The 17,279-nt window shown below is 31.2% G+C and overlaps 1 protein-coding gene across 8 annotated transcripts in view; it reads left to right on the top strand.

Annotated features, from left to right (window-relative positions):
- LOC127072101 (matrix metalloproteinase-2) overlaps positions 1-17,279 on the top strand; it is a 214,145-nt gene that overhangs the window by 78,235 nt on the left and 118,631 nt on the right. For all 8 annotated transcript variants that reach the window (XM_051012231.1, XM_051012232.1, XM_051012230.1 and 5 more), the window contains 2 exons: positions 7,889-7,990; positions 10,257-10,426. In XM_051012231.1, coding sequence (XP_050868188.1) covers positions 7,889-7,990; positions 10,257-10,426 — 272 coding nt within the window. The remainder of the gene's footprint in view (positions 1-7,888; positions 7,991-10,256; positions 10,427-17,279) is intronic.

Below are 17,279 nucleotides of genomic sequence, written 5' to 3'. Positions count from 1 at the left end.
CGGTTGCGTTGCACAAAATGCGGACGAATTTCCTTTCGCTTGATTGACAACACACGACCGTAGAGTTCCTTTTAATTTATTTGTCTTCTTCTTTTTTTTTTATATCTCTCTTTTTCTCTCCCTCTTTTTTTTTTTTTTTAGAGTAAAAGAATGCTTGACAAATGGAAATAGAATTTTTGTTTAATTGAAATATGGCCGATATGTATATATATATATATATTTATACATATAAATATAGTTTAATGTTTAATGTTTGAAATTATTATTTCTCTATTTTTTTTTTCTCAAATATTTGTAGACGATTATTATTATTATTAGTAGTTTTTAAGTTTTAGGTTAGTCGAGTATTAATATTGTCTCCGCCATTTTGGAATCGATTGTCGAATTCCTCATTTTATTTAATATTCGTTTTTTCTTTTCTCTGCTTTTAATTTATATTATATAAAATTAATACTATATATATATACTAGTATATAATATTATAACGTAAATAAGATAAACACTAAATAATAAGTAATATAACAGTATTACAATATTTATATATCAACCAATCCAATATTCTTAGAAGTGTAGAGTCATTTAAATTCATTCTACTCTAGTTCAACCATTTAGCAAGTTTCATCTTAACTTGAACTAAAATATACCCTGCAGGAGGAACAGCAGTAGCAGTTGTAGCAACAGCAGTAGTAGTAAAGCAGCAGCAGTAATAATAGTAGTAGGGTAGTAGTCGTAGTAGATTGGTTAGTTTCAAATAACTTCCTACAAGTCAGACGTGATAAGACACAAGATGTGACCACCAAGTAAACATAGAAAATTCAATTATTATAGATAGGTTAGAAAGAGAAGGAGAATACAACCGTGTATTTTGACAGAGAATTAACATTAGTAAAATTCCTGCAGTAGAGTAGTGACAGTAGTATTGGTAACAGTAGTACCGAGTTGGCCAAAAGTTTTTTAAGCTCGTAGTTCATCAATCTAAAACGGAAAAAAAATAACAGGTTAGTTTAAAAGCATTTTACAGTAATATTATTAAACTAATTTATCGACGGTAGATAAAACAGATCGTGCAAAATGTTTTCATACTTATAATTCAATGATTCGAAGAAAGAAAAAAAAGAAAGATTAGCATTAAAGTTCTTTGATTTTTTTTTTAATAATATTAACAAAATAATTTGCCAACGGTCGGTAATACAGAGTGGATCGAAAATCTTTGGTGAGCCAAAAAAAAAAGAAAAAAGAAAAGATACAGAAAAAAGCGTTCAAGCGAAAGATCGTTCCAATAAGATATAAAAAAAAAAGAAAAAAAAAGAAAAAAGAAATTAATAATCAGAAGATATCGTTAAATCATTTGATACGTAACATTTTTGGACAATTTTGGAATTGGACAATTTTCGAAACAGTTGACACAATGACCGTACACCCTGTCAATATGTCCTTCAGTTAGCGCCAACCTCTTTCGACTGGCCTTCAATTAAGTCGATCTTCGTTTACGCCCTCATCCCTCATCCCCTTTATATCCCTCACGTTTCTCACCCTCTCTCACGTCACTCACCATCCCCCTTCTCTCTCTCTCAACAACCCCTCTGTCTCTTGTTAGATCCACTCCTCTACTTAATTACCGTCGCATTTGGTATATACATACGTATGCGGGATAACAGCGGACTATCTCAGTAATTGTATAGTAGATAGTTCTCTGGTACTATATTACTATAGTAATTTGTAAGTAGACTTCCACAACATGGATTTAATATTCTAGGGTGATTATATTTCGTCTCTTCGTCGCATCATTTATGTACATCGAGTTATTACATCGTGTCACTTCGTCGTTCGTTACAATCAGTAACGATATTTTTTTGTTGAAATATTACAACCCGACCTTTTGGATTTAATTTATCCTATAATTAAAAAATTTATTCGGAAGTATGATTTACGCTATTGTTTTTTCCCAAAACTATGTTCTTCGTATCTCTGTTTTAATTTCCTTTCAATTCGTACAAAACAATAATAATAATAATAACGTAATTGAATATTGTTTTATTAATATTTTCTTTAATCGATCGATCATCAATGATTTTGATCGATCGATCGATCGATTATCGATGATTTTGATCGATCGATCGTTCGATCGATTTTATCTCGATGGTGTTTTGATCGGTCGATCGTCAATTTTTTAATGGCCGCCAGCTGCCATCTTTCTTTCGGTCACGTGTCGCCATATTTGTTTTTGCAGCCATGCAAATAACCATCCACCCATCATTTCTCCCACAATACAAATACGCACTCACGCACGCGCATATATGCGCGCGCGTGCACTGTTTTGCGTCTGGGTTTATGGTGTGTCATCCATCATACTACCTTTCTTTCACTCCCAATCGAATCAATTGCGTAACAGGAAGTGGGACTGGCAACGGATATCGGCAGCCATGACCGAAATGCAAATTTCTATTAGACTCACGCCAATATCCGTTAGTTCGAATTTCAAATTGTGCGTTTGTGTGTGTTGATTATCGACTGGTATTTTGTTTCGTATCATGGTATTTTTACATGACTGTTAACAACAATAATAACAATGATAAACAAAAAGAATCGACTATTAAATTCATACATATTTTCTTAACCTTCTTCCTTAAAAAATCACGTGACCGAAATAAAAAAGTTTCATACAATCTGAAGTTTCATTTTTTCTTTCTTGTTTTTCTATTTTTTCGTTTCTTCTCGATTTCAAATTTCGTTCCTATTTTCCTACAAAAAAAAAAGAAGAAGAAGAGGAGGACGAGAACAAAATTCTTTTTTTCTTTCCTCCTAAAAATGACGTAAAAAAAAAAGGAAAAAAAAAATTAGCAAAGTAGAAACGACACCTCGGTGTATGTAAGTCTTTACTTTCATCGTTCTAAATTCACGTTAAGACTCGGAAATAAAAGACAATTGGACAAGGATGTTGAAGTTAACCGGAAACGAGGTCAACCATGAGTGATAGGAGAGGGGAGAGGAGGTCAAGTAGTAGAGCTTCTGATCGAATTGACTCTCGTTAAAAAAACTTTAAAACACAAACTGACAAGAAGAATAGTGGTTGCACCTTCTCATTAAGAGAGACAGAGACAGAGACAGAGAGAGAGAGAGAGAATGCACTCATCTCTCCTTCTCCTCCTTTTACTCGAAATATTCCATCGATAAAATTGTGCACTGAATTTACTGTATCGTAGTTTATTGCACTGTATTGTATCGTACTGTGCTGTAGTATATTATACTACGTGTAATACTGTACAGTAGTGAACTATAATATATTATAATGTATTATACTGTACTATATTGAACTATAGTATATTATAATTTATATACCGAACTGTACTGTATATTGTACTGTACTGTATTATACTATAATTTATTATATTGTTACTATATTCTACTGTAATATATTATACCGTACTGTACTATAGTACACTGTACTCTATTATACTATACTAATAACAATATTATGAATATTATAATTATCATAATTAATACCATTATATTGTTACACATACTACAAGCATTATCAAAACACACTCTTATTAAAATCGACGTATTAACATATTAAAATCACTGACGGTGATTATTCAATTCATATTTTATTCAAGTTTTCTTTTTTCTTTTTTCCTCTCTCTCTCTCTCTCTCTTTTTTTCTTTTTTTTCCTTTTCTTTCCTATCATTCGTCCGTTTCAATAACATCAAATCAAACCCGATACTGCAAATACTTCAATATAGTTCGAAGTATCACAGAACTCTCAACACAACATAGAATTTCGATACGTGTGTATTATCTGTGTCGAATCAATTGGACTTTAAGTGCTTTCCAATGTCCAACTATATTTATTATTCGGATATATTTTCTGGCTTTTGTTCCGCGTCATCGGTTCTGCTGAGAAAGTGAATGAGTGAATGAGTGAGAGAAAGATATATATATATATATATATACATAAAGAGAGAGAGAGAGACAGAATAAGAGAGAAAACCGCAGCTGCTGTCGCGTCTTTTCCGCATCACGACGTTCGATTACAACTACTACTACCGCCATTACTATTACTACCACTATTACATTATAGTCGTGACCGAGTTTTCTTGAGATCCTTTTTAATTCCATTTATTTCTTTTTCTTTTTTTCTTTCTCTCTCTTTCTCCGTTCTCTGTTTCTGTCTCTCTCTCTCTCTCTCTCTCTCTCTCTCTCTCTATAATATAGAATCGAACAATTCGATAAGTCACATACATATATCGTATTGTATTCCTTTAAAAAGAAACGTTCTATAGGGCTTGACCTTGGCCTTTTCCCTTTGCTAAGTTCTAAACGCTTGTACATAATATATCAGACGAGAACAGAGACACATCCGTTAAAGGAATGAAATATTTATTTGGATATATGTATGATCTCAATTTGTTTTCCAACGTTTTCTGATATTAACATTCATGTTTTATAATCTTTATAATTTAATATGAAATTCTATTAATACACACAGACACATATATTCCTATTAATACATACATATATATATATATATATATATATATGAAATACACACACATACCCGTATGCATATGTCCTTATATTATTCTCCATAAATGGCAATGCAACCAGTGACGTAGTTAACAACGTGCAACCGGTTCTAAAGCAAAAGAAGGTAGATCCACGGAACAATGCCAGAGAAATCGTGCACGATGACCATACACGGCCTAAGTCCAGCAAACACACACAGAAATGCACGCACTGACACATTCTCTCTCTCTTTCTTTCTTTCTTTCTTTCTTTCTTTCTCGCTTCACCCTCTTCTTTGCTTCTCTTTGTGCCACTACCCCAAGATATATTACCTACCTACCGACAACTCGTTTGTACGTTTACGGGCCGCTCATCGTTCCACCAAATATGGCGGCACCCCATCTTCCACATCTTCTATCCTCCTTCTTTTTCACTGTTCGAGTCATGAACGTTCGTTAGGTTCTTTATTCACTTTTTTTTAATCGATTTTTATCACAATTTTATACCCTCGAGCTTTAAAACGTAAACGATCTAAGTTAAAAAACACGAAGTGATCGCCGCCATTTTTAATCCTTGTTAATCTCTTTCACAATTATTTTATATTCGTATCATTATATGTTTTCTTCCCTTTCGTTTTTTCTCTCTTTCTCTCTTTCTTTGTTTTTATATTTTATTCGTTCTTTTATCGCCTCATAAAATTAATTGTTACATCATATAAAAAAAAAATATATATATATACAGTTAATTTTATGTTGTATAATTAACCTATGAAAAAAGAAATCGACTGAAAAATCATCTCGGCGCTCAAATATTTTCCCTTTTTTCTTTTTCTTTTTCTTTTTTCTATGTAAATCGACAAATGAATTTTACGGGATATACTTATACGTATATATATTTTTCTTTTTTAAAAATTTTGTTGTATATTTATTATATGAATTTGCGTTATACACGAGTGTATATGTTTATCTCAATCTCCCTTAATCATCACAATTTTCTCACGAGTCACGTTTTTCTGCTATACCAAAGGCACGATAAGAATGTTTCATACTTACCCCAGTCCGGATGCAGAAACTCGTAAAGCTTTTCTCAGCCATACTTATTTGTTTCGCTAAAGTATTCCAATCTTCCTCGCGTTCGCTCGCTAATCCGCATCCGTCTCGTTCTGAGAGAGAAAGAGAGAGAAAGAGATCTTGTGTGTGTGTGTGTGTATGTGTGTGTGTAAGAGAGAGAGCTTACTCTTAATAATAAAGTGTTCTTGATATATATATATATATATATATATATATATATATATATACACATAGCTCGTCTAGTATGTTATATATATAGTATATAACATACAATCATTACTTGTTTCTCTCTCTCTCTTTTTCTTGCTCTTTTATGAGAAAATTTCATAGTAGAGTATGGAATTCAAATATGGCGTGATTAATTCCGAAAAAAATTTCTTCCTAATGATTCAATGATTTCTCTCTTTTTTTTTTTTTTTTCGTAATAAATTCTTTTGTCGAACTTAACAAAGCTCGAACGTGGAGTAATTAAACAATTGTTTTTATTTATGTTAATTTTATTTGAATTTTATTGAAATTATAATAAACAAAAAAGAATATATATATATATCTGAATGAAAAGAAATTTTATATCTTGACGATTGGTATACTATTTTTCTTTCTTTTTATTCTTTCTTTTCTGGAACAAAAAAAAAAAGAAAAAAGAAAAAAGGAAAAGGATGTTCTTTTTCTTTTCTTTTTTTAACTAACCAATAATATTATTAAAATAAATAAGTAATAACGATCATTGACAATTTCCCCTATTAATATTTCGAAACAATTGCAAATAACTATTTACGAGAGAACAATTGTTTCTTTTTTTTTTTTCTTCTTTTTTCTTCTTTCTTTTTTATCCTTCCATTAGAATCCCTTTAAATTACTTCCTCAATTACAACCCCTAAATTGCTTGCTCTGTTACAAATCACTACCAACCAACCCCCTTCTCTCCTTTACCTTTCCTCACCGTTTAAATTTCTTCCTTTCGCGTTCATTTCTTTCCTTTTTTTTTTCCTTACTTCTTTTTCTTTTTTTTTTTTTTAATCTTATCGTAATTAAGAAAATCGAGGATGTTTTTAAATACGAAGAGAAGATTTAACACACATACACATACACCCTCAACCCCTATCTTTTAATTCCTTTTTTTCAACCTCAACAGCTTACCTTCACTATCACATTATTCTTTATTCACCCCCCACCACTTTTTTTTATCCCCACTATTTCAACCCTTTCTCTTTCTCTCTTTATATATATATATATATATATGTCTCTTTATATATATATATTATGTGTATGTATATCTTCCACAATTTTCTTTTTCATACACTTTTTCTATTTTTACCCTTTTCGCTACCATCCTCTTGACCTTCACGTTATCTCTCTTTCTCTCTCTATTTCTTTCTTCTTCTCATCCCTTTTTTCTTTACTACCATTATTCGATGTCGTGCCATACCCAATAAAAATCATTCTTTCGTGACAGAATGCAATTTCTTTTATATCTTATACTAACAGTATATCCTATGGGATATTTACCATAGAGGTAATATATAACATGAACCAACTATGACGACGACAATGCTATTCTCTCTCTCTCTCCCTCTCTCTCTCTCTCTATATATATATATTTTATATATTATTAAAAATATATATTTATTTTGTAAATATATATATTTTATATTTAACCATATATAAATATGTATACGTAGAATTTTATATATATATATCTCTCTTTCTCTTTCTCTTTCTTGTTTTATTCCGATAAAATGAAAAATAAGAGAATAAGAATAAGAATGGCAAAACTATACGTATCTCACATTTAAGGGTTTAAGAAGATATGAACGACACGCGCGTGAGACCATTGTCGTCGACCGAGCTTACCCCTTCCTTCCTTTCTTCCAACACCATCTTCCAAACCCCATTCGCCATTTCCATGCTCCGTTATCTGCGAAAATAACGATGGAAGAACCATTGATATTGTTATTTTTATTCCTTCTTTTTTTTTTTTTAATTATTTTATTTCTCTTAGTCTCTTTCTTTTTTCTTCTTTCAAAGACATTGGTTAGGATCGTTCGTGTATTTTTTTGTTGGTTTTTTTTTTTTTTTGGACACTGTATACTGCAGCAATTTTTATATGTAGTGTCGTTTATTTATTTGTTTATTTATTTCTTTTGTGTATTTCGATAATGATCGTCATATTTCTTTCCTCTTTGATATATTGATTAATAATTTAATTAATTTCCACGATGATAGGATCGTTCGTCTATACTTTTCTTTATTTTTTAAATACCAAGTATATAATCGTATTATTAATTTGATATTTATAATTTTGTTACAGCAAAGTTATCTCACAAAGTTCGGGTATTTGCCAGAGAGCAACCCAGAAACCGGTAATCTAAGGACAGAAGATCAACTTAGGGACGCCATTAGAAATTTACAAGTAAGTATTATTATTATTATTATTATTATTATTATTATTATTAATCATTTATCTTAGTCAGAAAATGATCTAACAATTTTTTATAATTTTATTTTCGAGAATATATTGAAAGGAATATACACGTACAATGGATTCAAATTTCCCGCTCGATTTTATAGGAACCGATGGTACAGAAATTGACATTTGTTGGTTCCAATTTCCTACTAAAAAAAAAAAAAAAAAAAAACATGTTCCGTCGATCAGTCATTGTAGCCGTCTTTTTTACAAATTTAAATTTCGCGTTCGAGAAAAAGAATTCGCCGCCGATCGTCAATTTATTTTGCGGCCATATTAACATCGTCCAATTCGTATTCAAATAGCCCGATAAAAAGAAATATTCCGTCAAGTAATAGTCAAAATTTATTTATTTGTCTATCACTGTCCTTTCAGATACAAATTTTCAATGCCTAAGAAAAAAAAAAAAAAAAGAAAAAAAGAAAGGAAAAAAAAAAGGAAGTAACACGGAATCGTCAGTTTATTTTTATTCGTCATTATCATTGCCCATTCAAATTCAAATTTCCCGCTGGAAAGAAGTTCCGTTAACCCGTCGATTTACTTTTCACGCCGTTATTTATCATTGTCCTTTTCAGATTCAAATTTCGCGCTTAAGAAGAAGAAAAAAATAAAAAAGACGGGAAAAAAGATGTCACACGAATCGTCAGTTTATTTTTATTCGTTATCATTATACATTGTCCGTTCATATTCAAATTTTGCGGGGTGGGGAGAAGTTCTATTAATCGTTTCTTTATTTTTTATGTATTTTCACACACACACACACACACACACACACACACACACACACACACACACACACACACACACACACACAACTATGTATAAGTAATGAAAAAGAAAAAAAAAGAAAACAAAATAAAAAATAAATAAAAAAATAAAATAAAAAAGAAAAAAAATCTCTAAAAATGAAACGAGAGATCGAAAGAGAATAGAAATAATAATAATAATTATAGTAAGTTTCGATAGAAAAAAAGAAAAAAAAATTAGAATTCTCAAAGCGTAGAGTTAGAAAGAAGAAGAAGAAGAATAAGCCAGTTAGTCAGCCAGCCAGCCAGCCAACCAGCCAGCCAGCTAAACTTCTTCATTTTTATTTCACACACATATATTACCATATTATTTTCGACTATTTCCGTTTTAACGTATCCGTACATAACTACGTACATAAACTGTCTATAACTTTTTATACGTAGATGGACATCAGAAAAAAAAAGAGAAAGAAAATAAACAAAATGGAGAAAAAACAATGAAAGAAATATTACCATTAAAGCAAGCTAAGCAAAAGTAACAAGCAACCAAGCTAGATCACTATAGCAGAAGAAGAAGAAGAAGAAGAATACAACACAATGGTGGAGTTAGAGTGGAAAAGATAGTGAGAGAGAGAGAGAGAGAGAGAGAGAGAGAGAGAGAGAGAGAGAGAGAGAGAGAGGACACGGAGAAACGTCGGTTAAAATGGACAATTGGAAAAACGATCTGTTGGCACTGTAGACTATATTATATATACATATTACATATATAAATACACGTATACGCGTTATGTGTGTGTATGTTGTGTGACCATATCCGAACATATACTATTACAAATGGCCGACGTTTATCTCCTCCTTTCTTTTTCTCTCTCTTTTTGTCCTCTCCACCCCCGATTTACAATGACGGAGGATTTGCATGAAAATCGAACTCGTCAAGAACGAGAGAACGTCTGTTCACGTTTGTTCGTATAGAACCAATAAAAGATATATTTCTATTGGTCCTCGATCGTCGTCTTTTTCTCTCTGTGTGTTCTGAAAAATTCCTTTTCTATTCTAACCTCCTACCCTCTACTTACTACTCCCTCTACATTCCACGAAACCCTAGATATGCCACCCACTGCCCTCTGTATCATAAGAATAAAACAACCTATAATATATATATGTGTGTATATTTGTGTGTGTGTGTGTGTGTGTGCGTTAGGAGAAAAGAAAACTTTTTTATATTTTTTTATATATATTATATATATATATATAAAATAGAATGTTTATTGTTGTTATAAGATAAATATAACGCAGAAAATACGAGGGTTATGGTCTATCTATGAAACAAATATGGCGGAAATGAAGAGTATTAAATTTGATCTTCTTCTTCTTCTTCTTTTCGTTCTCCCTTTATTCTTGTTTTATTTCGTTAATTATTTAATTATTATCGTTCAACGTTCATTATATTTCTTATTTATTCGCAGAGATTCAGTGGTATTCCAGTTACCGGTGAGATCGACGATGCCACTCGAAAATTGATGAAGGCACGACGTTGCGGTTTATCGGATCGACAGAATCCGCGATACTCAAGAACCAGACGCAAACGTTTCACGATTCACGGACAACGTTGGCCCTATCGGAATCTCACATGGAGGTTAGTTAATTTTGTATTAGTTACTGAAATAATAATCATCTCGATTTATCGCGTTTCGATCGACGATATATTTGTTAATTTATACTCTTATTTATTTTTTCTTCGCTCTGTCGATAATGAAGATCGCTGTTACTTAACACAATGGTCATAATCGTATTTCTTACATACATCTCATATTTAATCGACCACGACAAAAAAAATTGAATTGAATTGAATTGAATTGAGTGGAATTGAATTGAATTGAATTGAATTTTTTCGTCGCTTTGTCGATAAAGAAGATTTCTTTAATTAATAAATGGTCAGAATCGTATTTTTCTTTCTTTTTTTTTTTTTACGTATTTTCGATCGACTTTCAAAAACTACTGCGTGTGAAACGTAAAGTACGAAAGTTCTAAAAGGAGAATAAAATACTTCCTTGATTTTTTTTTTCTTTTCTCTTTCATCTTTTATTCGTACAATTTTTTTCATACATTCTTTATACCCTCCCGTTCGTTCGCCATTTTGTACGGTGCGTACAATAGACGGTTTAATTTTAGAATTAATTTTTTCCTCTCCTTTCCTTTCTTTTTCTTTTTTTCCTTTTTTCTTCCCATCTACGAGCGTCTCGTTTCCTTATTTATCCTTGTCCTTCGTGCTTGTTTTTTTGTGTATTCTCTTTTTTTTTGTTTTTTGTTTTGTTCGTACTACGAGCCATCCGCCATTTTGTACTTTACGATATAGAATATATACGTATATATACGAGTTTATAGTACAAAATATTTTTTATTCCGTCCGAATATTTTTTATTCGAATTTTTCCCACGTGTTCTCTCTTTCTCTCTTCATACTCGCGATAAAGAGAGGATCACGCGAGCTTTGGCAGAAGCCAGTCGTGAAAAAATTTTGCTCTGATGGTCCAGTGGTTAGGTGAAGGACGGGTAGAGAGAGGATGAGGTTGAGAGGGATGAAGAGGGTGCAAGGAAGGAGGGAGGATGGATATAAATCCATGCAAACTGCAATCGTTGCGTTTTTTCTCTCTTTCTTCTCTCGTTTCTATCTACTACCTCTCTTCTACTTTTTTTTTTTTCTTTCCTAATTAGATCGGATCAGTCGTTTTCATATCTGGAAAGAAGTAAATTGGACGTGTCCAGTATACCCTCCGGGATAAAAAGGGACAAACGGACAAAAATAGTAGTGACGAATGAAGATTTTTTTTTTTCTTTATTAATTTTATTTTTTTTTCCTTTTTCCTATAAATTGTTTAAATTTGTTGTTCTTCTTGTCGTTTTGTTTTGATTCAGTTTAATGAATTCAATTTGTAGAAATCGATTGATAAAAGCAAAATTGATTTGTATAGAAGAAATTTATTATTATGGGGTAATAAAACTTAACAGTCGGTATTGTAGAAAACTATCTGCACGTAGTAGTTTTTACCGACGTAAATGCTGTTACTTAGGAAATCTATTTTACCGACGAATTGTCTTGTCATACGATGGTGCCCTCTACATCCTACTTTTCCTATTCAATATTTTAAACGATCAAGAAGAATTTGTTAATTAATTTTAATTGATTCCATCGTCGAATCATTAGTAATTCTCAGTGTTATGAAATATTGAAGGAAAAAAACAATTAAGAATTTTGTATTTGTCTCCAATCGGAGAAAAGCAAATTAGAAACGAATTGGACGAATATTAAATGGTGGAAAAGTTCTAAACGGAGATTAGAGAAATAATAGAGAGAAAAAAAATAACGTATATAAAAGGAACGAACGTGCATGTGGCACGTAAAAGAATGGAAAAAAGATTTCAAAAAAAAAATAAAAAAATAAAAAGGAAAGGGTTGAGGGATAGGAAATGAATCGGACGAAAAGCTTACTGCATTTAGCAGAGAGAAAGAGAGAGAGAGAGAGATGGAAAAGCTCGACAAAATTATGCTCACAGCGTCATTGCAACTTCGCAGCGAGTAGAATGTCAAACTTTTTGGTTAATTCGCAGTTTTTACATGGTACGAAAAAAGAAGCAAAAAAAAAAAGAAAAAGAAAGGAAGGAAGAGAAAAGCAAAAAAAAAAAGATAGAGGGAAACTTTTGGAAAATTTGAAGAGAGAAAAAAAAATTCGCGTGGACAGAATGGAAATTTGGGCAATTAGAAAATTTTACCGTTTTACTTCGCGAAATGCGTACTACGTGTGTATTCATACGTATGTATGTATGTATGTATGTACGTATGCATGTACGTGCAGAATATATTGTATACGTATACACATATACGTGTACAAGAATTATTTATGAACAATATAATTCATACAACACGAATAATTAATACATGATACTTAATAATGCAAATTACTTAATCTTACATTTTATAAAACATAATACGGATAATCCATAATACAAATTAATTTCATTCATATTTAATAAGACATTACTAATTCGAATAAATAATTAATAATTCACAATTATTATATATGTATATATATATATAATATATAACAACATATGTATAATAACAATAATAATAACGATAATAATAATAATAATACTAATAATAATAATTATTATTATTATTATTATTTATGCACATACGAAACATTTGAAACGTACGGAATATCAAAAGTTTTAATCGCAACATTTCCTATATAATAAGAATACCTTCATTTTCATTTTATTCCCCTCGATAGAACAATATCTCTCTATGGATATAAAATTTGCCGAATAAAACATAACTCGATTTTAAACCGTACGAAGCGTGTGAACGTTTCTCCTCCGTTGACTTTATAATACCGAGAACCGAGTAAAATAGCGAGAGAAGGAAATTCGTTTATCTCGAAACAACCTTTGGGAGAAATATTTGAACGTGTTGCATGTATTCCCTCTCTCTCTCTCTCTCTCTCTCTCTCTCTGTCCCTCTATTTTCTTTCTTTCACGATTTTTCTTCTCTGCTCTTTCGATTTTGTTTTAACGATAGAATTTTCACAATCTAGATCTCTCTCTCTCTCTCTTTTATTTCTCTTTTTTGACTCTATTTCTCTCTCTGTCACTCTTTCTATTTATTTCTCTCTTTTTTTTTTTTATATATACACCTCTATCTTTCAACATATATACTTATCTGTTTACATATCGTTCTCTCTCTTTCTCTTCTTCTTCTTTATTTATTTCTTTCTTTCTTACTTTCTCAATATACTTCTTTCTCTGTCAACATATATCTTTCTCTGTCTACTACGTATACCCTTTCTTTCTTTCTTTCTTTCTTTCTTTTTTTCTCTCTCTTTCTATTTCTCATTCTTATTCTATCTCTCTCTCTCTCTCTCTTTCTCTTTTCTATTTTTCTTTAAATCTCTACTTTCTCTTTCTTTTTCGTCTTTTCTCTACTTTTTCACATCTCTCTAGTTTCCCTTACTCTTTTATCAATACATATATATACATATATATACATATATATATTTTCTATCTCTGCTTCTTTTATTTTCCATCTATATCTTTCTCTCTCTTTTTCTTTCTCTCTTTTTGTCTCTCTCTCTCTCTCTCTCTCTCTCTCTCTCTCTCTCTCTCTCTCTTTCTCTGTCTCTCTCTGTCTCTCTTTTTATCTATCCACTATAGCACAAATTACAAAGGGAAGACACGCGTTAGAGGATGCACTGTGCTTTTAGTTTCAATATTAACGACGGCGAACGTGTCCCGAAAAGTCAATTTTGCGTGGAGTTACGTTTAACCTTAGAGAAAACACATACAAGAGAGAAGAGAAGAGAAGAAGACAGAGATAGAAAAAGAGAGAGTGATAGATAGATATATTGATACCGAGAGGAAGAGAGAAGGAAACAGAGCTTGTCTCACACTTTCAATTACATCGAAACGAATCTCTACTCTCTCTCTCTCTCTCTCTATCTCTCTCTCTCTCTCTCTCTCTCACTCACTCACACTCACACACACATACTTTATATATCTTTGCACAGATTCATCGTTTATTTATAAACACTTTTAAACAAGAAAAAGAACAGCAGGATAGATATACCTAAATAAATAAATAGGTTAATAAACAAATAAATAAAAAGAAAGTAATAATAATATTAATAATAATAAAAAGATAACCAAAAGAAAAAAAGAAAAAAAAGAAAAAGAAAGAAAGAAAGGAAATAGGAAGTAAGATCTGATCGAGTTACTTCTTAAATATTTCCTCTCTACGTCCTCCGTTAATAGAACGACTAGGTGGAAAAGGAAAATGTAATTAGGACGTGCCGCGTGACGAGGCGGCTCTAATCGTAACACGATTGCCAGGTTAAAGGGGCGTTGAAAGAGAGAGAGAGAGAGAGAGAGAGAGAGAGAGAGAGAGAGAGAGAGAGAGAGAGAGAGAGAGAGAGAGACGTCTGTCTCTTCGCCTCTCTCTCTCTCTCTCTCTCTCTCTCTCTCTCTCTCTCTCTCTCTCTCTCTCTCTATCTATCTATCTATCTATCTATCTATCTATTTATCTCTATCTCTTTCTCTCTTTCTGTGTCTCTTTCTCTCTTGAGAGAGATAAATTACATTTCTTCACGATTAGAGGAATCGATTATCGTTGTCCCTACCCTGTCTCGTCGATAACTCGTTAATGCTGCTAATTATCGGCTTGGCCGATCGAACTCTAATTTTCTTTTTTTTTTCTCTTTTTTTTCTCTGTGTTTTCTTCTTTTTTCTTATTACTAATCCTTCCTCTCTCTCTCTCTCTCTCTCTCTCTCTCTCTCTTTGTTTCTCTTATCTATGTATTCTATGTATTCGTCTATCTGTCTGTCTGTCTATCTATCTATCTATCTATCTATCTAATTAATGTTATATTAATTATTGTTATATATTGTATAATTAATGAGCATGATAGTAGAATTACTTATAATTATAAATTATAATAATATTAATTAATAAATTATTACAATATTGTCGATATATATTGATAATCAAATACACTCTCATATACATACATACATACATACATACATACATACATATATATATATATATATTCTTGTATAATTTATATATCCTTGTTAATTTAACAAGAAAACTTTCTTACCGACCGAGTTCTCAAAAATAAATAAAACAATGATACTACTAAAAACTTTTCCTTTCAATATTACTTGTCTTGTGTATCTTATTATTATTTTTGTATCTTTTCTTTTCTTTTCTTTTCTTTTCTTTTTTTTTCCTTTCCTTTCCTTCGTCTAGCTTCTTCCTATTTCACTCGCTATTGGAAATGTTTTTTTCTTCTTTCCTTTTTTTTTTTCTTTTTTCTTTTTCCCTTCTTCCGATAAAACTTTTGTTCTACGTACGAACGAACGAACGAACGAACGAATGTACGAACCAACGAACGAACGAACCAACGAACGAACGAACGAACGAACGAACGAACGTACGTACGTACGTACGTACGTGAGTTAGTCCAAGCTAACAGCCGCCAACTTTTAACATCGAAAATGCGACCGGTTGAGTTCTCACGAAGTGATCCAATTTGCCCCGAAGGAATAGGAAATAACACTCTTTTATAATAAATACTAAGTGTCCCTTTTGATATTAGAGAAAGAGAGAGAGAGAGACCTAGGCGATATGGAACAAGATAATTTGATTTTCCTAAAGCATTCTCTGTCTCTCTCTCTCTCCCTTTCCTCTTTCGCTCGCTTACTCACTCATTCACTCACTCACCCTCTATGCTTTTGGAATTTTATCTCCTCTATTCACATAGTGCTGATAAAGTAGTTCGGTGAACATAATTTTCTGTCACATTTTTGAAATTAAATTTAATTCGACGTTACTGTAAAAAAAAAAAAAAGAAGAAGAAAGAAAGAAGAGAAAAGAAAAATGGAGGAATAAAGAAAGAAAAGGATTAAAAAGATGAGAAAATAATTATTTCTCAAAGTCGATGTCGATAAAATAATTATTTGTGATTAATGAAAAAAAATTTGCGTCGTTTTATCATCGATAATAATTATTTATCGATTACTTTTCTTTTATTTTGTTATCAATCATATTTTACATATATACACATATATATATATCGTTTGTTTTTATTTTATTATTTTTATATAGTGTTATTTATGTGTAATTTGTATTATTATTTTATTATTAATAATTTTGTTTATTTCTTTAGTAGGATTGTTAAAAGAAAATTTTATTTCTCTCTCTCTCTCTCTCTCTCTCTCTCTCTCTCTCTCTTTTTTTCTTTTCTTGAGAGATGAGACGAATTTAAGAAGATTCGAATTGATCATGTAGTAATATAACGAAATTATTTTATTACGTGCTATAATGCAATTTAGAAAATTTACTTTATCGACCGGACGATATTCTACGCGTTTATTTTCCGTGAAAATTCTCTTGGAAAATTCGAAAGCCGATAATGAAATATGTCTGCGTACGAAATCGCGAACGTATAGAGAGAACATCTGTCAATAGAGTTGGAATTGGAATTTTCAAAAGGTTACGGAAAAGCGTGGAAAAGTAATAAAACGACGAATTTTTTTGACGCCGAGGATTATTGTACATACCAACTGAGTTACACGTTGCGTGTGCTTGTACGTGTAACTCGATCCCCCATAGATCATTTTCTTTGGCTTTATACAACGTTAGAACATTTTTTTTTACAATTTTTTTATTCAATATATATATATATGTATGATTTATCGTTTTCAAAAATTACAAATCGAACGCAATGATCGGCCATGTTGGAAGAGTTTCGCCATTTTGAAATCGAAATTAAGTTATCGTTAAAATTATTATTAGAACGAAATTTAAAATATTTCAAATAATAATTAAACAACATGATAATAATATTGAAAGAAGTAAATAGTACGGCAATTCTTTTTTTTTTTTTTCTTTTCATTCGTCTATCTGTCTATCTTGTATATATATAAAATTTC

This window comes from Vespula vulgaris, chromosome 24 (genome assembly GCF_905475345.1).
Source record: "Vespula vulgaris chromosome 24, iyVesVulg1.1, whole genome shotgun sequence".
NCBI classification, from domain to species: domain Eukaryota; kingdom Metazoa; phylum Arthropoda; class Insecta; order Hymenoptera; family Vespidae; genus Vespula; species Vespula vulgaris.
Note: the sequence above shows the minus strand (reverse complement) of the source record. Positions and strands in the feature narration are given on the sequence as shown.